Source organism: Plectropomus leopardus, chromosome 8 (genome assembly GCF_026936395.1).
Source record: "Plectropomus leopardus strain MGB_pleo_1.0 chromosome 8, ASM2693639v1, whole genome shotgun sequence".
Lineage (NCBI taxonomy): Eukaryota > Metazoa > Chordata > Actinopteri > Perciformes > Serranidae > Plectropomus > Plectropomus leopardus.
Window position 1 is genome coordinate 26,573,163 of NC_142183.1, and position 17,959 is coordinate 26,591,121.

General features: G+C 40.4%; 2 protein-coding genes across 5 annotated transcripts in view; one reads left to right on the plus strand and one right to left on the minus strand.

Annotated features, from left to right (window-relative positions):
• Positions 1-7,544, plus strand: part of afap1l1a (actin filament associated protein 1 like 1a) — a 31,057-nt gene extending 23,513 nt beyond the window's left edge. For all 4 annotated transcript variants that reach the window (XM_042493069.2, XM_042493071.2, XM_088081280.1 and 1 more), the window contains exons 14-19: positions 62-125; positions 660-774; positions 3,043-3,210; positions 4,990-5,165; positions 5,272-5,394; positions 6,482-7,544. In XM_042493069.2, the coding sequence (XP_042349003.2) occupies positions 62-125; positions 660-774; positions 3,043-3,210; positions 4,990-5,165; positions 5,272-5,394; positions 6,482-6,508 (673 nt within the window). In that variant the 3' untranslated portion in view covers positions 6,509-7,544. The remainder of the gene's footprint in view (positions 1-61; positions 126-659; positions 775-3,042; positions 3,211-4,989; positions 5,166-5,271; positions 5,395-6,481) is intronic.
• Positions 7,533-17,548, minus strand: gabrp (gamma-aminobutyric acid type A receptor subunit pi). The gene is made up of 10 exons (XM_042493575.2): positions 17,301-17,548; positions 16,150-16,246; positions 15,877-15,989; positions 15,680-15,747; positions 13,087-13,304; positions 10,924-11,006; positions 10,537-10,674; positions 10,287-10,439; positions 8,993-9,186; positions 7,533-8,374 (listed from the first exon to the last, which is right to left on the minus strand). Exons 2-10 carry the CDS (start codon positions 16,200-16,202, stop codon positions 8,039-8,041), a joined length of 1,356 nt encoding a protein of 451 aa, XP_042349509.2. The 5' UTR covers positions 16,203-16,246; positions 17,301-17,548; the 3' UTR covers positions 7,533-8,038.
• Positions 17,549-17,959: the final 411 nt, after the last annotated feature.

A 17,959-nucleotide genomic window follows, 5' to 3' on the forward strand; every position in this document is an offset into this window, starting at 1 on the left:
TGACCAGTGTAATGATGTTTACACCTTTACACTTTTATTTATCCCTTTTCTCTGACCCCAGGTGGGCCACATCCATCTCCACAGACTCCAGGACATATGATGAAGTCCCCAATGAGGACATGCAGGTGGGACACATGCTTAATCACATTTTGCAAATTCACTTAAATCGTATGTGCAATGCTTTACTTTGGTGTGAAAAGATTAGAAGCTGCGTGTCTGTGTGAGTGCAGCTGTCAGGGACTGTCTCTGTCTGAATATCAGACTCCATATCAGTCACCCGACAGACAGACAGTGCTCTGTTACATGTCTATCAATGATGGCTTTTTGTAGGCTAGAAAAAAAGCAGTGTATGGGAACGGGAGAGGAAAAAAGACCAAAAAAAGAAAAAAGCAACTAGGCTGGTGACAGGAAGGCAAGAGGTCATGGCAGTTTTACAGCCTGTAAACCCCTTTCTTAACCCCACCGACATGCACTTAAACACATGCCCCTCAACACCTACAGCAACAAACATACACACCTCAGTGGTGTCAAACCAATTCATTTGAACATGAGCTTATTGCTTAGCTTTTATACAAATGGCATTTTTTCCGTTCTTTTGTAATCCATCTTTGTGCATCCTCCCACATCTGTCATGTCCTCCCATCCTCCGCTCCACCCAGTCAGGGGAGAACCGCAGGCAGCAGTCTGGGAATCAGGGGAAGCGGCGCTCAAGTTTCTCCAGCAGCGACTCTGACAGAACCAAGCCTATAGTCTCCCTCAAACGAACAGGCTCAAGTAAGTGCACGTGGTTGTTTTGCAGATGTAACATTGCTGCACCTCCAGTGGTGTTTAACCTTCTCTCATGCACTACACTGATAGATTGACTGGAGTCATTATGCAGTGAAAAACCAAAGGGAGCAAGCTCTCTTTTGCAGGAATGCCCTGTTTAACAGACAGCTAAGTGATGGCACAGGCAAAGCTATCAAGTAACACTCGGGCAGTCATAATAACCGCATCACAGCAATACAGCAGTCATGTGATTATACCACAGTGATTAGGTCATCACTGTCACCACATTTTTTTTTTTTTAGCTGATATAGTGAATTCTTTGAAAAATGCGCATTTGGCTCTGATGCAGCTGCACTTAAGGCTGTTGTGCCACAGACTGAAAAGGCAGAGACTGGAGGGATGGTTTCTCATTGGCAGTAAAACGTCAAACCAATGTGATGCTTTTGCACCGCATGAGAGAAATCACATTACAGCCCTGTGTAAAACATTCACATTCAAATGGTGTTACGTGATAGAGACAAACTGTAAGAAACATTTGTCAGCAGAGCCTAAGAGTAATTTGAAGGTTACTCCCTTTGTAAGGAGCAGATAAACTAAAAGATGATTACCCTGGGATGGTCTAAAGCTAATAGCCAATTGTACACTGTGGAGGTGTGGGGTAAAAAGAATCTTGACACTTGAGAAGGTTATTGAGATAAGGAGGCAGCTTTGAATCAATGCTCTATGCATAAAAAGAAGACAGTGTCTCTAATTTCTGTGGGATGAGGATGTCCAGTTGACAGTTTTGTAAGGGGTGCCGGTGCCAGTAATGAAATGATTGGCACTGTGATATCAGCTGATGTGTGCATATACATCACTGTGTTTAAAGGAGAACGTCACAGATTTACACACCACAGTCTGTTTACATTTCTTCGAGAGTGCTGCTGCTTAAGGGAATGAATGTTGTATAAAGCCAGCCTCCAGAGAGAGCTGTACAAAGTATGATAAATTGTCTCAAGTGATGTCACTTGAGGGAATTGAGGCTGAAAGATTGAAAATGAAAAGAAATCTGGAGGATTTAACAGCCAAGTGTAACACACTCAATTATTTGACAGCTATGAAGAGTCTGGCCTAGGTCATGGATATATTTATGAGGAGAAGAGGACTGAAAATGATCCTTGTTTAACCACTTTTTTTAATGAAGACAAACCATCAGCCCGCAACTCACAGATTTGTTGTGTAAATTATTTCCGAGTCAGCCAGCATTTGTAAGGCACTTAAATTATCCGCACTGTACCAAAGGCATTACGATGGATCGATTAACAAAGCTGCACAATGCAAGTTTCTATCGAAGCTAATCACAATATAACTAACATTCATCCAAACAGCTGTCATGTGTCTGTGCAGTGGGGTCAAATATTTTGAGAAGCTCCCCTCCCATATCTTTTCAGCTTTATACCACTCACGCTTTCCATCTGTCTCTCTCAAAAAGTAATGAATAAATAAAAATAAGGGTAGCAGCCTGCTGCCCTTCAAGGGAAACAAGAATCATAGATGGCACCTCTTTATATAGCTGTGTGTCACACAGGAGTTGGATTGCAGAGTTCTACTTTTGCTGTAGCTTGCACTCTTCATACCATTCTTTTAGTGGTGTATCAATTCACAGACGGCCATAAAATCTGGGCACTATCTGGCTGAATATTCCCCGTTTTTTTTCCTCCTCTCATTTGTCTTCTCACTTTCCATCCATAATCTCTTTTTCACTCGCCTCTCCCATTTGCTCCTTTGTGTCATTTGGCCTCTAAATCTCTCATACAAATAAATGAGATGAGCGTCCTGAGTTATGAAAAGCGATATTGGCGTGGTCGACTGTCTCAGTGCTCTTCTCTGTGCTGTTTCACAAGCCTTCACTGCGACACTCTGACACATCAAAGAGCCAGCGCTCTCCATGGCTGAGAGCTTCAGGATGTAATCTGAGATTTATAGGACACTCACATTAGATCCGCTGTCTTGCTTTCTGACCTCTGCCTCTGCAGGAGTGTGTGCACGTTTGTCTTTTATTCATGCATCAAACCATTGTTTTCTCCAAAAATCCTGTGATTTAAATATGAAAAAGGTCGGTTTTGAGTTCTGTGCTTTCAGTTGACATGTAGATGTGGTGTTTTTCTCCTTACATGGGGAGCATGATATTAGTAAGGATAGGGAGAAAGATCACTGTGATGTGTTTTGTCTCCCTCCCATAACCTCTGCACATTTGACCCCTCACCTTTGCTCTCCTCTTACATCTCCACCCAGACGCCAACCAGTACGGAAGGTATGGGAAAACACGAGCTGAAGAGGATGCCAAGCGTTACCTGAAAGAGAAAGAGGAGCTGGAAAGCGAGAGGGATGGGATACGAAATGCACTCGTGACCCTTAGAAAGGAGAAGAGAGAGCTGAAGGAGGAACTGAAGGCGGCCTCTGGTAAGGAGATACAAAACAAAGCAGACAGCAGATGTTATACAAATTCTTCTCGGTCATTGACGAGATCAGCTCCGATATAACTCAGCTACAGCTCTTCAGTATCCAGAAACTGAGACTGTCATTGTAATATCAAAATCAACAGCATATCATGAACATACGTCTACTCTAGAGGGTTCCAAAATCCATGGAAAAGCCTTGAAATGTCATGGAATTTCTCACTGTCATTTTCCAGGCCTGGAAAAGTCATGGAATAAGAAAAAGTCAGTGAAAGTTGTGGGAAAGTCCTGAATTGTTTTGGTGCGTAATAAAATAAATTGTTACAGTAATCCTCTGTGGATAAGCTTCCACATAATGTAACAGCAAATTTATTTTCTGTAAATTAGCTGTTGACAGCTAACTTTGAGCAGCAAAGAGATACAAATAAAAACTCGCACAGTTCTCAAGCCTTCCCCGTTAAGACAGGTTACTTATATATGTGATGCTGTGTGGCAGCCTTTGGTAAAGGAAGCGAGACTCTCCTGCGTGTGTTCGTGGAAAAGTACCGTAACCAGCAAGTGCTGCAGACACAGTGAAGCACATGGTTGTCTTATTATGGGTCCTTAAAATGTCATGGAAAAGTTTTGAAATTTTGTCCATCAAAATGTGTGGGAACACTGACTCTGTGTACTTTGATTATTGCACGGGGAGAGACAAATAAGGCCACGAAGTCTACCAAAACAAAACTATTAGCTTGCAATAATTTGTCATATTTTGCATATTTGTCTGCACAGTACAGTAAGCATTCTGTATCCCTGCTCTGTGTCTGACCTCCGTTATTAGAGGGCCGTGTGAGAGGATAATTGTCCTGCAGGGATAAAAACACAATCCAGTTGCTTTTATTATTAAACCAAAAACATGGAAATTAAAATTCTTTCTAAATCAAATTAATTTCCTGTATTTTCACACGGTATGCTGCTGACTGTGGGGCAAGAAGTACTTAGAAGTATACCAGATTGTTGTGCTCCATTTCAAGTAAAAGTACAAAAGCAGTAAAGTGAATCACAAGTAAAGTACTCATCTAGTATCACTATGCTTCCAACCACTGTTTTATTTATATGAACTTTATTATTGTTTTAATTACATTTGTGTTATTTAATCAAGGCCTGCACAATACATATATATATATATATATATATATATATTTTTTAATTGTCATTTTGATGTCAACTTTTGCAATAAACACATCATAAAAGACTGCTATATTGCATAGGTTTTTTAGAAAGTATCAGTAGAAAATTGCACTTAAAAATGCAACTATATATATTTTTTTAAAAATCTGACTGTTGTTCATAGTTCAGGGATCGATTAAAGAATGTTAGAAATAATTTCCATTATTACTATTATTTTTTATTCAAGTAGTAATTTGTTGAACTTTGACAGTATATGGAAAACAACAGAACTATTGGTTTATTAATCCAACGTAATATCGTTAGTGAGATACTTAAGAATGTTATTGCGTGTTTTCCTCATTGTGAAGCCGTAGTTTAATTTATCATTAATTATAAACTCATGATAGGTTCTCAATGCACAGTTTTAATTTGAGAAGTAGAGTAGTTACCTCTCAAGTAGTCAAGTTAAAGTACTCCAAAAATCTACCTACAGTAAGTACAGTATTGTGATAAATGCACTTTGTTTTGTGAGTCTTTGAACATCCTAAAAGAACATGAAAATACAGAATCTACTTTTCTAATCCTTGTTTGTGTCACTGTGTTGTAATGTCTCTGTTTTTTTGTTGAGCAGAGAGGAGACAGTCTTCCCTGAACAAGCGTGTGTCTCAGCTGGAGGACGCCTGTCGAGCTAAAGAGGCGGAGAGGGTTGACCTGGAGCTCCGGCTGACTCAGGTCCAAGAAAACCTCAAGAAGAGCCTGGCCGGTGGAGCGCTGGGAGCACCTGTAGATGCTAAACCCCCTGTTAAGGTATTTGTTGCTTAATGTGGAAAGAAACACAAATACATGTTGACATGTTTACCTGCCTGCGTACACATTGTTTATTTACCCTTTGTTTTTTATTCTTTATGTGTAGGCCTCCAGCAAAAAGACACAGAATATCTACAGTGACGCTTTACCAGTTAACTGTGCCTCAGAGATGCGTCGGAGACCTCCATCTGTTTATGCTTCTTCAGGAACTGTCATGCAGAAGGCAAAGGTAACTGTTCAGTTACTCTCAGAGCTGCTTCCTGAAGAATTTCTCAGCCTGTCATCATGGACACGTTTCTCTCTCAGGCTTCACAGGGGGCTGATGGGATCACAGCGGCATGTGTCATCATCTAATGGGTTTTCACAGTTCACACATAAATACACAGACAGTCTGCAAGTGTTCACACCGTCTCTGAAGGACATTTACAATTTAGTGCTGGTATGTGTAAGTGTATTTTTGAGTGATTATGATCAAAGGGGATCCTCTCGCTGCACATTGGATGTTTGATATCACTTTGCTCACCTACTTCTGCTTTCCCAATATTTTCTAGCTCTATGATACCACCTTTTCTTCAGCCAGTGAGTGCAGTATACATGTTGTCTTGCAGATAACCACTACACAGAGTGGCATTGTTGTTATTATCACAGTACTGCTTTTTATGCAACACCTGGATGCACAGATGTAAAAAGAAGCCAGTGCGGCACACTGCTATGGACCACAAAGACAATATTCAGAATCATTTTGTTAAGAACTTTGCAGCATTGTGTTTTGGATTTTGAGAATGAGTGAATTAGATTTAAAAAAAAATGTGTCTCAGATGAGGCTGCAAAAAAATAGATGTGTTCCATGTTTTGATTATTGACTTATCTGAATCTTTCTGCAATGATTTTTTTGACAGTTGGTTTTGTCAGTGACAATAACATTACCTTCCAGTGCTATACAGACATTTAGCTATCAGCTGAGTTATGTAGCCACTTAATTTGGATTCTGTTTATATTTTTTATGTCTAAAAAAAATAATTAATTACTTACTATTACTTTTTACAATGCTGGTTCGCCTAACTCATCGCTACAATTCTGAAAAATATTTTTGTATTTTATTACGAGTATGAAGAGTTTTTTGTTTGTTTATGTATGCATATTTCTTTGTTATAGTACAGTAGCATAGCTGCATTTTTTTAAGATAGTGCTGTTTATTTTTTTGTAGCCCATTACTCATAACTTGCGTTTCCCCTGCAATCACTTTAAATCATTTCGAATAATGACCTAATTTTCATGTTTTTGCTAAATCTTCTATATATTTTTGACCTGTACAGGAATGGGAGTCAAAGAAAGCAACCTAAGAGCAGCATCATGGAGAGGACTGGAGAAAGCATTAACCGATCAGGATCTGACTTCTGTGACATTCACCCTGCTAAGGATCAATGTACAGCCCAAAGCACAAACTTCTCTGAGGAAATAAACCGTAATGAAAGAAATCAGCCACTAGGTGGAGGTACATCTCTCTGAATATTTACTCTTCCTAAAAGGACTTCTCCAAAGGGGAGGAATCCAGAAACTGCTCACTGTCTGTATGCAGGTATTTCCATAGTCTTTGTTGACACAGATTGAAACGTGGCTAACAGAAAAGAGCAGAGAGTTTCTAAAAGAAAGACAAAAGAGAAGTGGATTGAAAAGTGCAGTTAGTGCGCAGTGCAATGGAAAGGCAGAAGGGGGGTGTGTTCTGTTTTGCTGTTGCGTACAGTGAAATGTTTAATTATTGAGGTGTCATGTGAGAAATGTGATGTGTTTGGAAACTGGATGGAGGCAGTTTGAGCCACAATGTGCCTTTTATATAATATAATGGGTTTTTTTTATCTGCCTTTACAGAGTTAGCAAAGACTACTGTTTTCTGTGTTTTATACTTTTTAACTGTTAAAGGTTTTTTTCTCATCATCATCAACATAATGAGACCCAACTTTTAGAGGTATTCAGTAACGTGCCATTAAGGGGTAAGTGTGTTATTATTTTTTGACTGCACTTATGAGCTTCTCCTCTCAGGTTGAAGCTGTGCCATACAGCAAAAGCATCTGCTTAATGTTCCTCTTTGGCAGAAAACAACAGTTAAATACTCCTGCAGGAGATAATTAAGTGACTAACAAAGGGGTGCTATTCACTTATTACAAACCAGTCTTTTTTTCTGAGGGGTGTAAAATCTCCATTATATGTATTTTAACAACTTTTCTGCTGAACTGAACATCCTGTCCATCCTTGACTTTTGCACTTTACTGTTCTGCTACCTGGATAAGGGAATAAAAAAATGTGTCTTATTCTCAAAAATGTGATCTTTAACGTTACAGTAAAGAATTCCTTTCATATTAAAATGCATTCTCAGTCACAGATTTTATTGTTTTAATTTCACATGATATGCTTTAAAGTAAGTATACAGTATATGGTCCCATACAAACAATGTATGAAAGCCAAAACAAGAAGAAAAAAAACATCTACATCGGTCACTTCATGAAGGCAATTCAATGCAACACAGTATAGTGTGATGCAGTTCAGGCAGTCTATTGTTTATAACTAGTTAACTCGTCCTCATTTGTTCTATGAATTTGTCAATAATTAGGCTTTTTAGCTTCACCTCTATATGTTAATATATGGTAGCGATCCATTCATACATGATCAGTATGCGCTTTTGATACAAAGAAGAATTCCTGGTTCTGAAATCACTTTGTAGCCCTGTCTGTGAGACAAAAAATGATTCATATGTGTGATACAAAAAAGCTTGTTTAGATCCAGGCAGTGGCAACTGGTATTGGGTCTCAAATGAGGAGGTAGAGCAGCTTCAGGATGGTGAAATGAACTATGGAGCAGCTTGGAACCAGCGGTGTTCAGAGAAAGAGATAATAAAGCCAATAGAGGATATTGACAAAGAGGAAGGCCATGGGGAAAACAGTGCGAGCGTGGCGATCGATGTTGTGTGGATTTTCCACAATGAAGATGGATGCTGCCCTGCGTGATGCATCCTTCACTGACGACAGGCCGCAGCCTTGTCCTGACACCACCTTCTCTTTTGATCCGGCATTGTTCTTAGTGTCACTGTCCGCTGACTGCTCCGTGGGCTCCTCTGCAGTGGAGCCAATCTCCGCAGACTGGTTCTGTTGGGTGGAGCTGATGATGGGGATTGAGCCATTTCCATTGGATTCATTTAACTCCTTCAGAAGCTCCTAAAGAGAGATAAAAACAATTATCGTCTTACATTCATTTTTAATTCATTATCTTACTTTTTTTTACCGGAATAAACGATGTTAGCACTTCATCACACTATTCTACATTTGTGAGACATTTGTCATAATTAGTGTATTAATGATTGAGTTATAGCCAAAACAGATTTTTTTGAGGTCACAGTGACCTCGACCATTGACCACCAAAATCTAAAAAGTTCATCACTGATTCCAAGTAGACTTTTAGGCCAAATTTAAAGAAATTCCCTTAAGTCCTCTTGAGATATCACATGAGAAGAAGACAGACCAGGTCATAATTACCTTGACCTTTGACCTACAACCACAAAAATCTAATCAGTTCATCGCAGATTCAGAGTGGGAGTTTGTGCCAAATTCAAAGAAATTCCCTCAAGGCATTCTTGAGATACTGTGTTCATGAGAATGAGATGGACCAGGTCACAGTGGCCTTGACCTTTGAACACAAAAATCGAATTAGTTCGTTGTTGATTCCAAGTGAACGTTTGTGCCAAATTTGAACATATTCCTTCAAAGCATTCTTGAGATATTGCCTTCACAAGAATAGGACAGACAGTTGGACAACCTGATAGAAATGTCCCTCACCCTTTGTAAATCCTCGATGGTGTGGTGCTGCATGGTGTAGAAGTGAGCGCAGGCGTACTCCAGCAATGCACCAAAGATGAAGGTGAAGCAGATTCCCAGGTAAACATCTATGGCCTTGATGAAGCAGTTGGCGTTGGGCAGGGAGGTGCGGGCGCCCATCATCAGTGTGGTCATTGTCAGGACCGTTGTCACTCCTGAAAAACACACCGGTGTTGCTGTTTTCAAACCAGAGGTGGAACCTCTAATCCACATATTGGTAATCAGTTCAAGTGTTGAAATGTGTGTTTGTCCAACCAGTCATCATCTCAGCGTCCCTCTATTCCCTCTGCTCAGTTTTTTCTTGCTTTTGCTGTTGCTCTTTGATTTAATTGGGCAGGTTTCAGTAAACATATAAAGGTCAAATCGCTTGTTGACCTGCAGCTAATGTGACAATGATGTATTGATGTTTATTCTCATTAGTGTATGAGCATCATAATGCATCTCTGAATTTGGTGCATTCAGCCGCATAAATTAAAGCTGACTACTTCAGTCGGCCGCAGGAGATATGGGGTGACTAAAGTCAGGATCTTCATATTGTCCATAAGTTGAATAATTTGGACAAACAACAAAGAATCAGTTTTGTGCTACAAAAACAGGATTGCATTTAAACTAGGGCTGTCAGCATAAACACATTAAAAGCAATGCAAGTAAGGTTAATACATAATGAATATGTATGTTTACTCTTTTTAATCACGTTAATTGCTGGCTGACATTATCACAGCGATAATACTGGTATCATGAGAAACTAGAAGACCTAAGCAACCCAGTAATACCAACCATATTATGCTAGCTTCTGAGGAAGGGGACTAAATAACAATGGAAGCCTCTGACCTCAAGATATCTGAATGAAAATGGGTTCTATGAGTCTCCCCCTGCCTACTTTACGCTCGTCCCATGCAGTTATTTTTTTGTCAGTTGATTCCTAATCAAGACAATCTGGTAAGAATCGCGTTACCTCGTCAAAATGGACTTCAAATCTGTTTTAAAATGCAAAATAATCAAATTGAAAATGTGATTAAAAGATGTGATTAACTGCAATTTAAAAAATTAATTGTTTGACAGCCCTAGTTGAAATATGTGGCGTTCAAATACATTTAATCTGTCTGACCATAAAGTCGGTGAAATGGGACGTTATAAGGTCACACAGTGAATCAATAATGTGGAATTTCTAGTAATTCAAATGGATGCCCTCAAATACAACAATATCATAATACTTTGACCTATATTAAAATGCAGTAAGAGATCTGGTACTCACCAATGCAGGTCCTGGCTGGGACAGAGGACTGACTGATCCAGAAGGAGACCCAAGAGAGGACCACCAGCAGGATGGAGGGGACATACGTCTCCAAAATGAAGAACAGCACGTTTCTACGTAGTGCAAAATGCAACACCAGCTTGGGGTATTGTCCTGTGTGAAGGGACGCAAAAGACACAGTTTTATTACATTTGTGCTCTCATATATAACTCCACATGTGGGAGGAAATTTGGGAGGTGAAGTGTTCTACCTGTCTCATACACAGCCCGGGACACAGATGTGTAGTAGCTCTCTACGCTGTACTGAGCCAGCCGCAGTATGTCAAGACCCTTCACTGAATCATTCCCTCTGGTCCAGTAGAACACCACGTCCTGCAGGTTGTAACCCCCTGAACACACACACACACACACACACACACACACACACACACACACACACACACACACACACACACACACACACAAATATATGATAAATAAGGTTTGACAAATCTGACCTTCCAAAGCCAAGAGTCCCTCTTCATTTTGATACTCACTACACTGATGATTATGACGATGATGATGAAAATAGTGGTGATGGTGATGATGATGATCATGGTGATGATGGTGATGTTGGTGGAGGGTTCACAGGTACTCACAGCTCTCCAGCTGCAGGGTGCACACCTGTCTGTCCATGGGGTACTTGGTCAGGTCCATGTTGCAGGCAATCGTTGCTGTGATGCTGTTGTGTGTTCATAGCAAGATCATTAAAAAAAACTTTCCCCTGAACGCTGTTACTCCTCTGATGTGGGACATGAAAGTTAATAAGTAGAGAACACAAAGAACTTTCCCCTGAGCAACAATGGAGAGAACAAAGACTCATATCCGAGGTGTCAGACATTTCTACATCTGATGCATTAATTATGTATAAGACTTTCTGAGTGTTAGAATTTGAATTCTTCTGTGATGTATTAACCCTTTGAAACCTGGACATCACTTTTCTTGTGCTGCGCTCAGACACCTCTCACAATATTTAAACCTCGGCGCCTGAGCAAATGGGGAAAAAAGGTAACAAGCAACTTGGTAAGAAATGTTCCATAAACTGCAAGAAATAAGTTAAGTGGTTTTAGAAAATTAGAAAAATCTAGGGAAAAATGTCTAGGGAAAAAAGAAAAATGTTAGGGTAAAAACTATATTTATAATGATCAATATTACATTTTAATGTATGTTACAAAATACTTGTGATTTTTTAAGCACTTTTTGCAATCCTTGTCTGCCTTGTTTGTTTCATTTTTGTTTTTTTGTGCCCTTACTTTTTACTCATTTCTTTTCACGCATTTTTTTTGCTAATTTCTTGCTTTTTTTATTTTTAATAATTCCTTAAATTGTTAATGTAACCTGTGGCTAGTGGCAAAGATTGTCCAACTTTGTCACAGCTCTGGCTGTGAACTTGGTGTTTTCCCCCTCCCCTCCCCTCTCTGTGTGTCTCTGTCTCTGGAGGGCGTGGCCACTGCAATTTAAGCACCTGGCAGAACTTCACAGCTGCGACTCACTGCCTCTTCATCAGCCCCAGTATAAGAACCCAAGCTTCACTTCCACTCTTTGCCACATTATTCCGCTTTTTCCAGTTGTGTTTAGTCCCGCCCGCCCTAAACCATATATAGCTTGAGTATTTTGCTAAGTGTTACCAGGTTATTTCTGACAGGATGTTCAGATTTTGTCAGTGTCTGCACTCACCTACAACCGAGAGGACTGATTAAAAAGCAAACACTGCTCACCTGCTCAGTCTGCCATTGTGCCTCAGCCTGCCTGTCTACATCGACTCCACCTTGACCGCTCTTCCTTCTGCCAGCAACTAGCTCTACAAACAAACTCACTGAACATTTTTTCTGTCGTTTGAGTCTAATTTTGAATTCTAAATATTACTACAAACTGTAACACTTTCCCTGTTCTTGCTGCCCGTTTTCTTAGTGCCATATTGTCTGCAATGAACACGCATGTGTGTCTAAATATGGTAGCTAATTCTGGACTATTTTGGCTGATATGGAATCACCGCCAATCTTGCCTTAGTCCAATCACAACAAGTGTTTGAATAAAAAGCACATTTGTAGCAAAAACACAAGAACAAGTTTGGTGCTTGGCTGCCAACATTTAAATAGCCCAAGATGTAAAGCCTCACTCATCCCATTTTACACATAACCAGACTTCGCCACATAAAATAACTGAGAAAAATGTCACACGTTTGACGAACAAACATGGACAACATGGATCTACTCTACAACATAACTCTTTATACATTTAATTATCCTCAGAAAACCAAAATGCACAGCTTGCACACTGTTTTTGCAACACTGCCCTTTCTGTCCTTTACAAAGCTTTCCAGTCAAAATAAAGTTTTATTGCAGTGTGACATGACGTCAGGACAAATTTTGACTGTGGCCACAGGCAACAAATTTTCCTCTAACACAGTCTGAACTGTTTGAAGGGCACAAAAAAACAGTGGCATTCCCTGAAGTTGTATGACTGAGCGATGATACATAAGTGCTCTTTTCTCTCTCCGTCTGTTTTTAGGAGAACCCAAGGCTTATTCACGGTTGATTACCACGACAATCATGAAAAGAGCACGAATTAAAACAACAACAACAACAACAACAACCTTTCCTTGCCTTTCTCTTTTCATCTTACTACATGTTTCTGAGTGCCACCCTTTCATTTTCGCCTCTTCCAGGTCAGTTTCTCCACACAAGCTCAGCACAATCTGCAGCGATTACAGGAGTATCAAATGTCAGTGAATGTTAAATCAATAAAACATAAACCTGTACCGTAGGGCATAGAGAACAGTTCCATTGCTGAAGATGCGTATGAGGCGGTTTTCCACTGTGACGTCATGCAGGAAGGAGCGCTTGGAGTCTGGGATGAAGGTGTCAGGGATCCACAGCAGTGACACAAGGCGTCCATCCACACTGATGCTCTCATTTCCTGGAAACACCAGCCTGGAGTCACGCCAGCGCTGACGGAGGAAGATGGTTGCAGTGTAGTCCTAAGAAGTTGATACAAAGAAGACTTTTATTCATTCATTTCTTCAGTAATGTTTTATGAAGAAATGTGTTTATGCAACAGCAGCACATGCAACCAATGCCGGAACAGCAACGCACATGCTGGCACGGTTGGTTAGTTTTGGAAAAAAGCATCACATTCAGAGGGGAAGCGAACACTGGACTTGCACATGAAAGTCTGGTTTATTGGACCCGCCTGCTCTTTAGGTACCCTTGCATTCCATATATTATTTCATTATCAGCAGAGTTTCAACTTGACATTGTCTTGCCATGTTTCATGTGGATGCAACAGGTTCAATCTGGCTGTGTTCTCAAGTGATGCTGTCCATGTGTGTACCATGTGGACACAGCAAGTGCCGTCCAGCCGACTGCCAGCTGATACAACACTTTGATCAGTTCTGTCCGGCTGCATTCCCACCTGATGCCATCCAGCTGCATTTCATGCAGACACAAATGGTAGCTTTTGGTGTCACGATCTTACACCAAAAGCACTGTCAGTTACTGATTATCTAAAGGAGACACACCAAAACCAAAAGCCATAACTGAATTTCAGGAGTTCTTTTATGCTGTTGAAGTATAGGCAAGTTGAATATTATGTCTAAATGAAGGTAAAAGAATCATATTCTGCTATAGTTGGTTTCTTATTTTACAGTTAATATGACTAATTATCTGATGTGCACAACATGACACTGACTCAATGTGAATCTGTAAAGCCTACACACGTTTTAGGTGGTTCAGTGTTCTTCAAATCAACTGATTGTCCTTTATCCCATAAAGTAAATATGCAGCTTTCATTTGAAGGAGTACATTGATTTTTATGAACAAAACATGACTGTGAATATGCCTTCTTAAGTTTAAAAATAAGACACAGAGGCAGAGCCCTGCATGGAGTCGATTACCCACGAGAAAGATAATTTGTTGGTGGTATTTTTTCCTCATTCCCTCATCTGCCTACCAAGTCACCAAGCTCCCATTCCATAATTTTCCATTCACCCAGTTTCCCGCTCCCTCACCTAGTTCTCCCACCTCATCAAGGCAACTCTGTTCATATATATATATATATATATATATATATATATATATATATATATATATATATATATATATATATATATATATATACATATATATATATATATGTATATATATATCCCAGCCTGACAGACACTTTTTGGCAGATTGTTGTTGACCATTCCCATGCGAACGTTAACCTCCTCATTCTATCCCTGACCACAGCTCTGCCTCTGTGTTCCTGGGGCCAGATGCATAAATGATGTGTATGCATAAAAAAAATGTATATGCTTTTTCAGCACATAAACTGTTATTCATAAAAGAGACTGCGGTGAGAGTATGTGCATTCTCCAGAGCGGGACTACACACACTTTTAGCTGGGATAGCTGTGGTTTAATTGATAAGAAAGTAATTAAATATAAGTTGAGAGATGGAAAACAGCATTGAAGGTTGTTTGCCAACTTTGCTGATTTTTTTTTTCCAGCTGACACAGCATTCTGTAAAATATCAAAGGCATTTAAACATCCATCCATTGTTGTCCGCTTATCCCAGGCCGGGACGCGGAGGCAGCAGGTGGAGAAGAGCATTTCAGATGTCCCTCTCCCCAGCAGAACAGTTAATCCTAAATTACTTACAAATGATACATTTCAGCATTATTTACACTGATCTCCCTGTAAGTGATCATTTAATTTTGTCATGTGGAGCATTTTGTAAAGATAGTTTCCACCTGAGCACTATGAATGCATCATTGACTGTCCTTCTGACTTGATGAATTATGGATACTACAAATATTCACAGCTTCACATAATGATGGCTGCTCTGGCACCATTGGAGAACCTCGCTGAAAGTCCACTTTCTTTACCGTATTTCTCACTGACTGGTGTAATAATGGTAGAGGTGCGTGTAGTATGTCAATATAACATGTTTAAGGGCGTTTGTACGTCCATTTATGGTAAACTGTTGGTGTGCGAATGAGTCTCGTGCCCTTGCGCCCAGCGCCACAATGACTGATATCTATAAAACGGAATCAGGCGTACACGCGGCTTTATAAATCTGATGAAAATAATTTATTTGCCTATTTCTACCTCTGTGTGTACATATTCACATATTTAGTTGTGAGTTTTATGCATTTGGACCCTGGTGTCTGTTTGCATAATCCCCTTGGCTGTTTGGAGTTTTTTCCTTTGGTTCTGCAGTGTGAGTTTGCCTGTTCACCTGCCTGTGCTAGCCAGCTCAGTGGAGTGATTAGCTCCAGCTGTTGGGGTAGCTGTGCGCCTCCTTCGGTCACCCCTTAGTGGCAGCAATGATTCACCCACTGACACAAAAAATAATAGGAAGATTGTTGTACCATGTTGATTTCAGAGATGGCATCAATGCTGGCAATGTCAAGACTCATTCCAATTTCCACTGGACCCTCTATCAAAGACAGACACAAAAGATTTGGAAAAAAGTCAATTACACAAACACACAAATGACATTTTTGCATGGATCAAAACTCAAACTCCACCTGCTAAATGAAACAATCATTACTCAGCTCATTCCTACCATTGAAATTGGGTCTGAGGTAGCGGTTGTATCCTTTCATCAGCTTCTGAATGGTTGGCTGCAGCTGAGAGCGGTTCCACTCTCCCCAGTGGTTGCCAGAAAACATACATCCACTGACAACAATAAAGAGAGATGGGAAAGAAATGAGGCAGGGGATGGGCCATAAAACTTGGAGCAGAGCATGCAGCAAGCTAAAAGTGTTGCATTTTCAATCAATGAAGATCAATGTCAGCATGTATGCTTAACCCTGTGCATGAGTTTTGCACCTCTCACCCCTGTGTGACGGTCAGGCAGAGGGTCAGCAGCGTGTGCAGCTGGACGGACATTGTGGATCAGACGTCAGCAGCTGTGCTCGGGGAGATGCGTAAACCTGAACAAATACACACACACTCATCATTTCTCCTGTACATTTACATTATTAGTGTTTCACCATAGGGTGGCAGCAGCTAACCGAATGTGATCCCAGACCTCGGGGGAAATGTGCAGCACATTCTCACCCTTTGATGTAATAAAACTGTGCCTCTTCCCGGCCTGCCCTCATACTTGTAAAAATGTGGCGGAAACTTGTATTGATTTCTGCCTCTGTGTCTCATGAATACATGAACAGCTGCTTAAGAATACACAAAGAGATAAAGACGGGGTCTAGATAAGGCATGGTGCTTGTTTTTTTTGTGTTTCTTGCATGCGAATGTGTCGCATAAACTGTCACATGCTGATTTATGTTTCCTCATGGTTTATTCACAAGGCGCCCTCCTGATCACTAATCCTGTCCCTTAACTCACCAAAGATTCCCAATAGTCTAGTTGTTACTCACCCTTCTCCCCCTGAAGATAAATTTCACTGTCAGTAATTGACTTCAGCTCTCTTTACATCTCACTTTCATCCAGATAATCAATATACACATTCATGTGTTGTGTTCCCACATATATTGACATGTTCCCAGAACCTCAGCAAAGCATTTGCATGAAATATTCAATGTATTATTTACACAGCTCTGCCATTATGAATGATGGTGCACATGAACACTATGGATTTCCCATTTCTAACGGACACAATAGAAATTACAGAGACCCAGAATGTTATTAGGTTGTTTTTCCACACATGCCAGTTGATGATTAATTTATGTGGGCATATTTTTCTGTTTTCATTCATTTTCTTTGTTCACTGCTTTATAGCTGAAGTCTCAGCTGATTGTTTGAGTTGGTTTGCATGCTCTTTTCATTTTCATCAGTCCTCTTTTAGTCCAAAAATGTACAGTACAGAATTGCTTTCCTTTCTTTACCTTTGCTTCATGCACATCCAAATAAATATTTATGTTTACATTGCTTTATACTCTTTAAAAAAATCTCTCTACCTTATTTTCTCACATGCACACACTTTTTTTTTCCATTTTCCTGTATGGTCACATCATCTCTTTCTCCTACCTGTTTCAGTCTCCTGGTTTTCCTCCTCAGGTCACTCCTCTTCTCTTTGTTTCCTCCCCCACTCTCCCAAATGTTGTAAGTAGCTGAGATTTTTCCTTTTCTTTGGTTATTTTCTGTTATATCTCTGTGTTTCTTCCATCTACCAATAAACCACTGTTGCTCCTATCATTTGCTCCTGCTGTGTGGGCTAGCGTTGCCTGTTTTACTGTTTGTGCATCTCCCTCTTTCTCTCTGCACAGCTGTATTCATCTCCCCACAGAGTCTCCATATACCCCCCCCGCTTTTACCGACCTCCCTCTCTCTCCCTCTCTTTTTATGCCACTCACCCTCTCATTTGCGCTGCATCTCTCCCTTCTTTTTCAATGCCCACCCCCACACCCCCACCCCCACACACACATATGCTGTATACACACATCCAGTTTGATCCGCCATATCACTTCTTTTCTTCGCCTCATTCTCCTCCTCCCACATGTTCTTATACTTTCAGCCCTTAATCTCTATCCACCTCCCTCCCCTCCAATTTACACTGACATGGCACCTCCTTCTGGGCTTAAAAGCTCTCCTCCGTCTCATTCTCTCATGCCCTGTCCCTCCTCACCTCCAACTCCGCTCCCTTGCATTATTGTCATCATTTGGATTAGTTTCCTCTCAGATCTGTC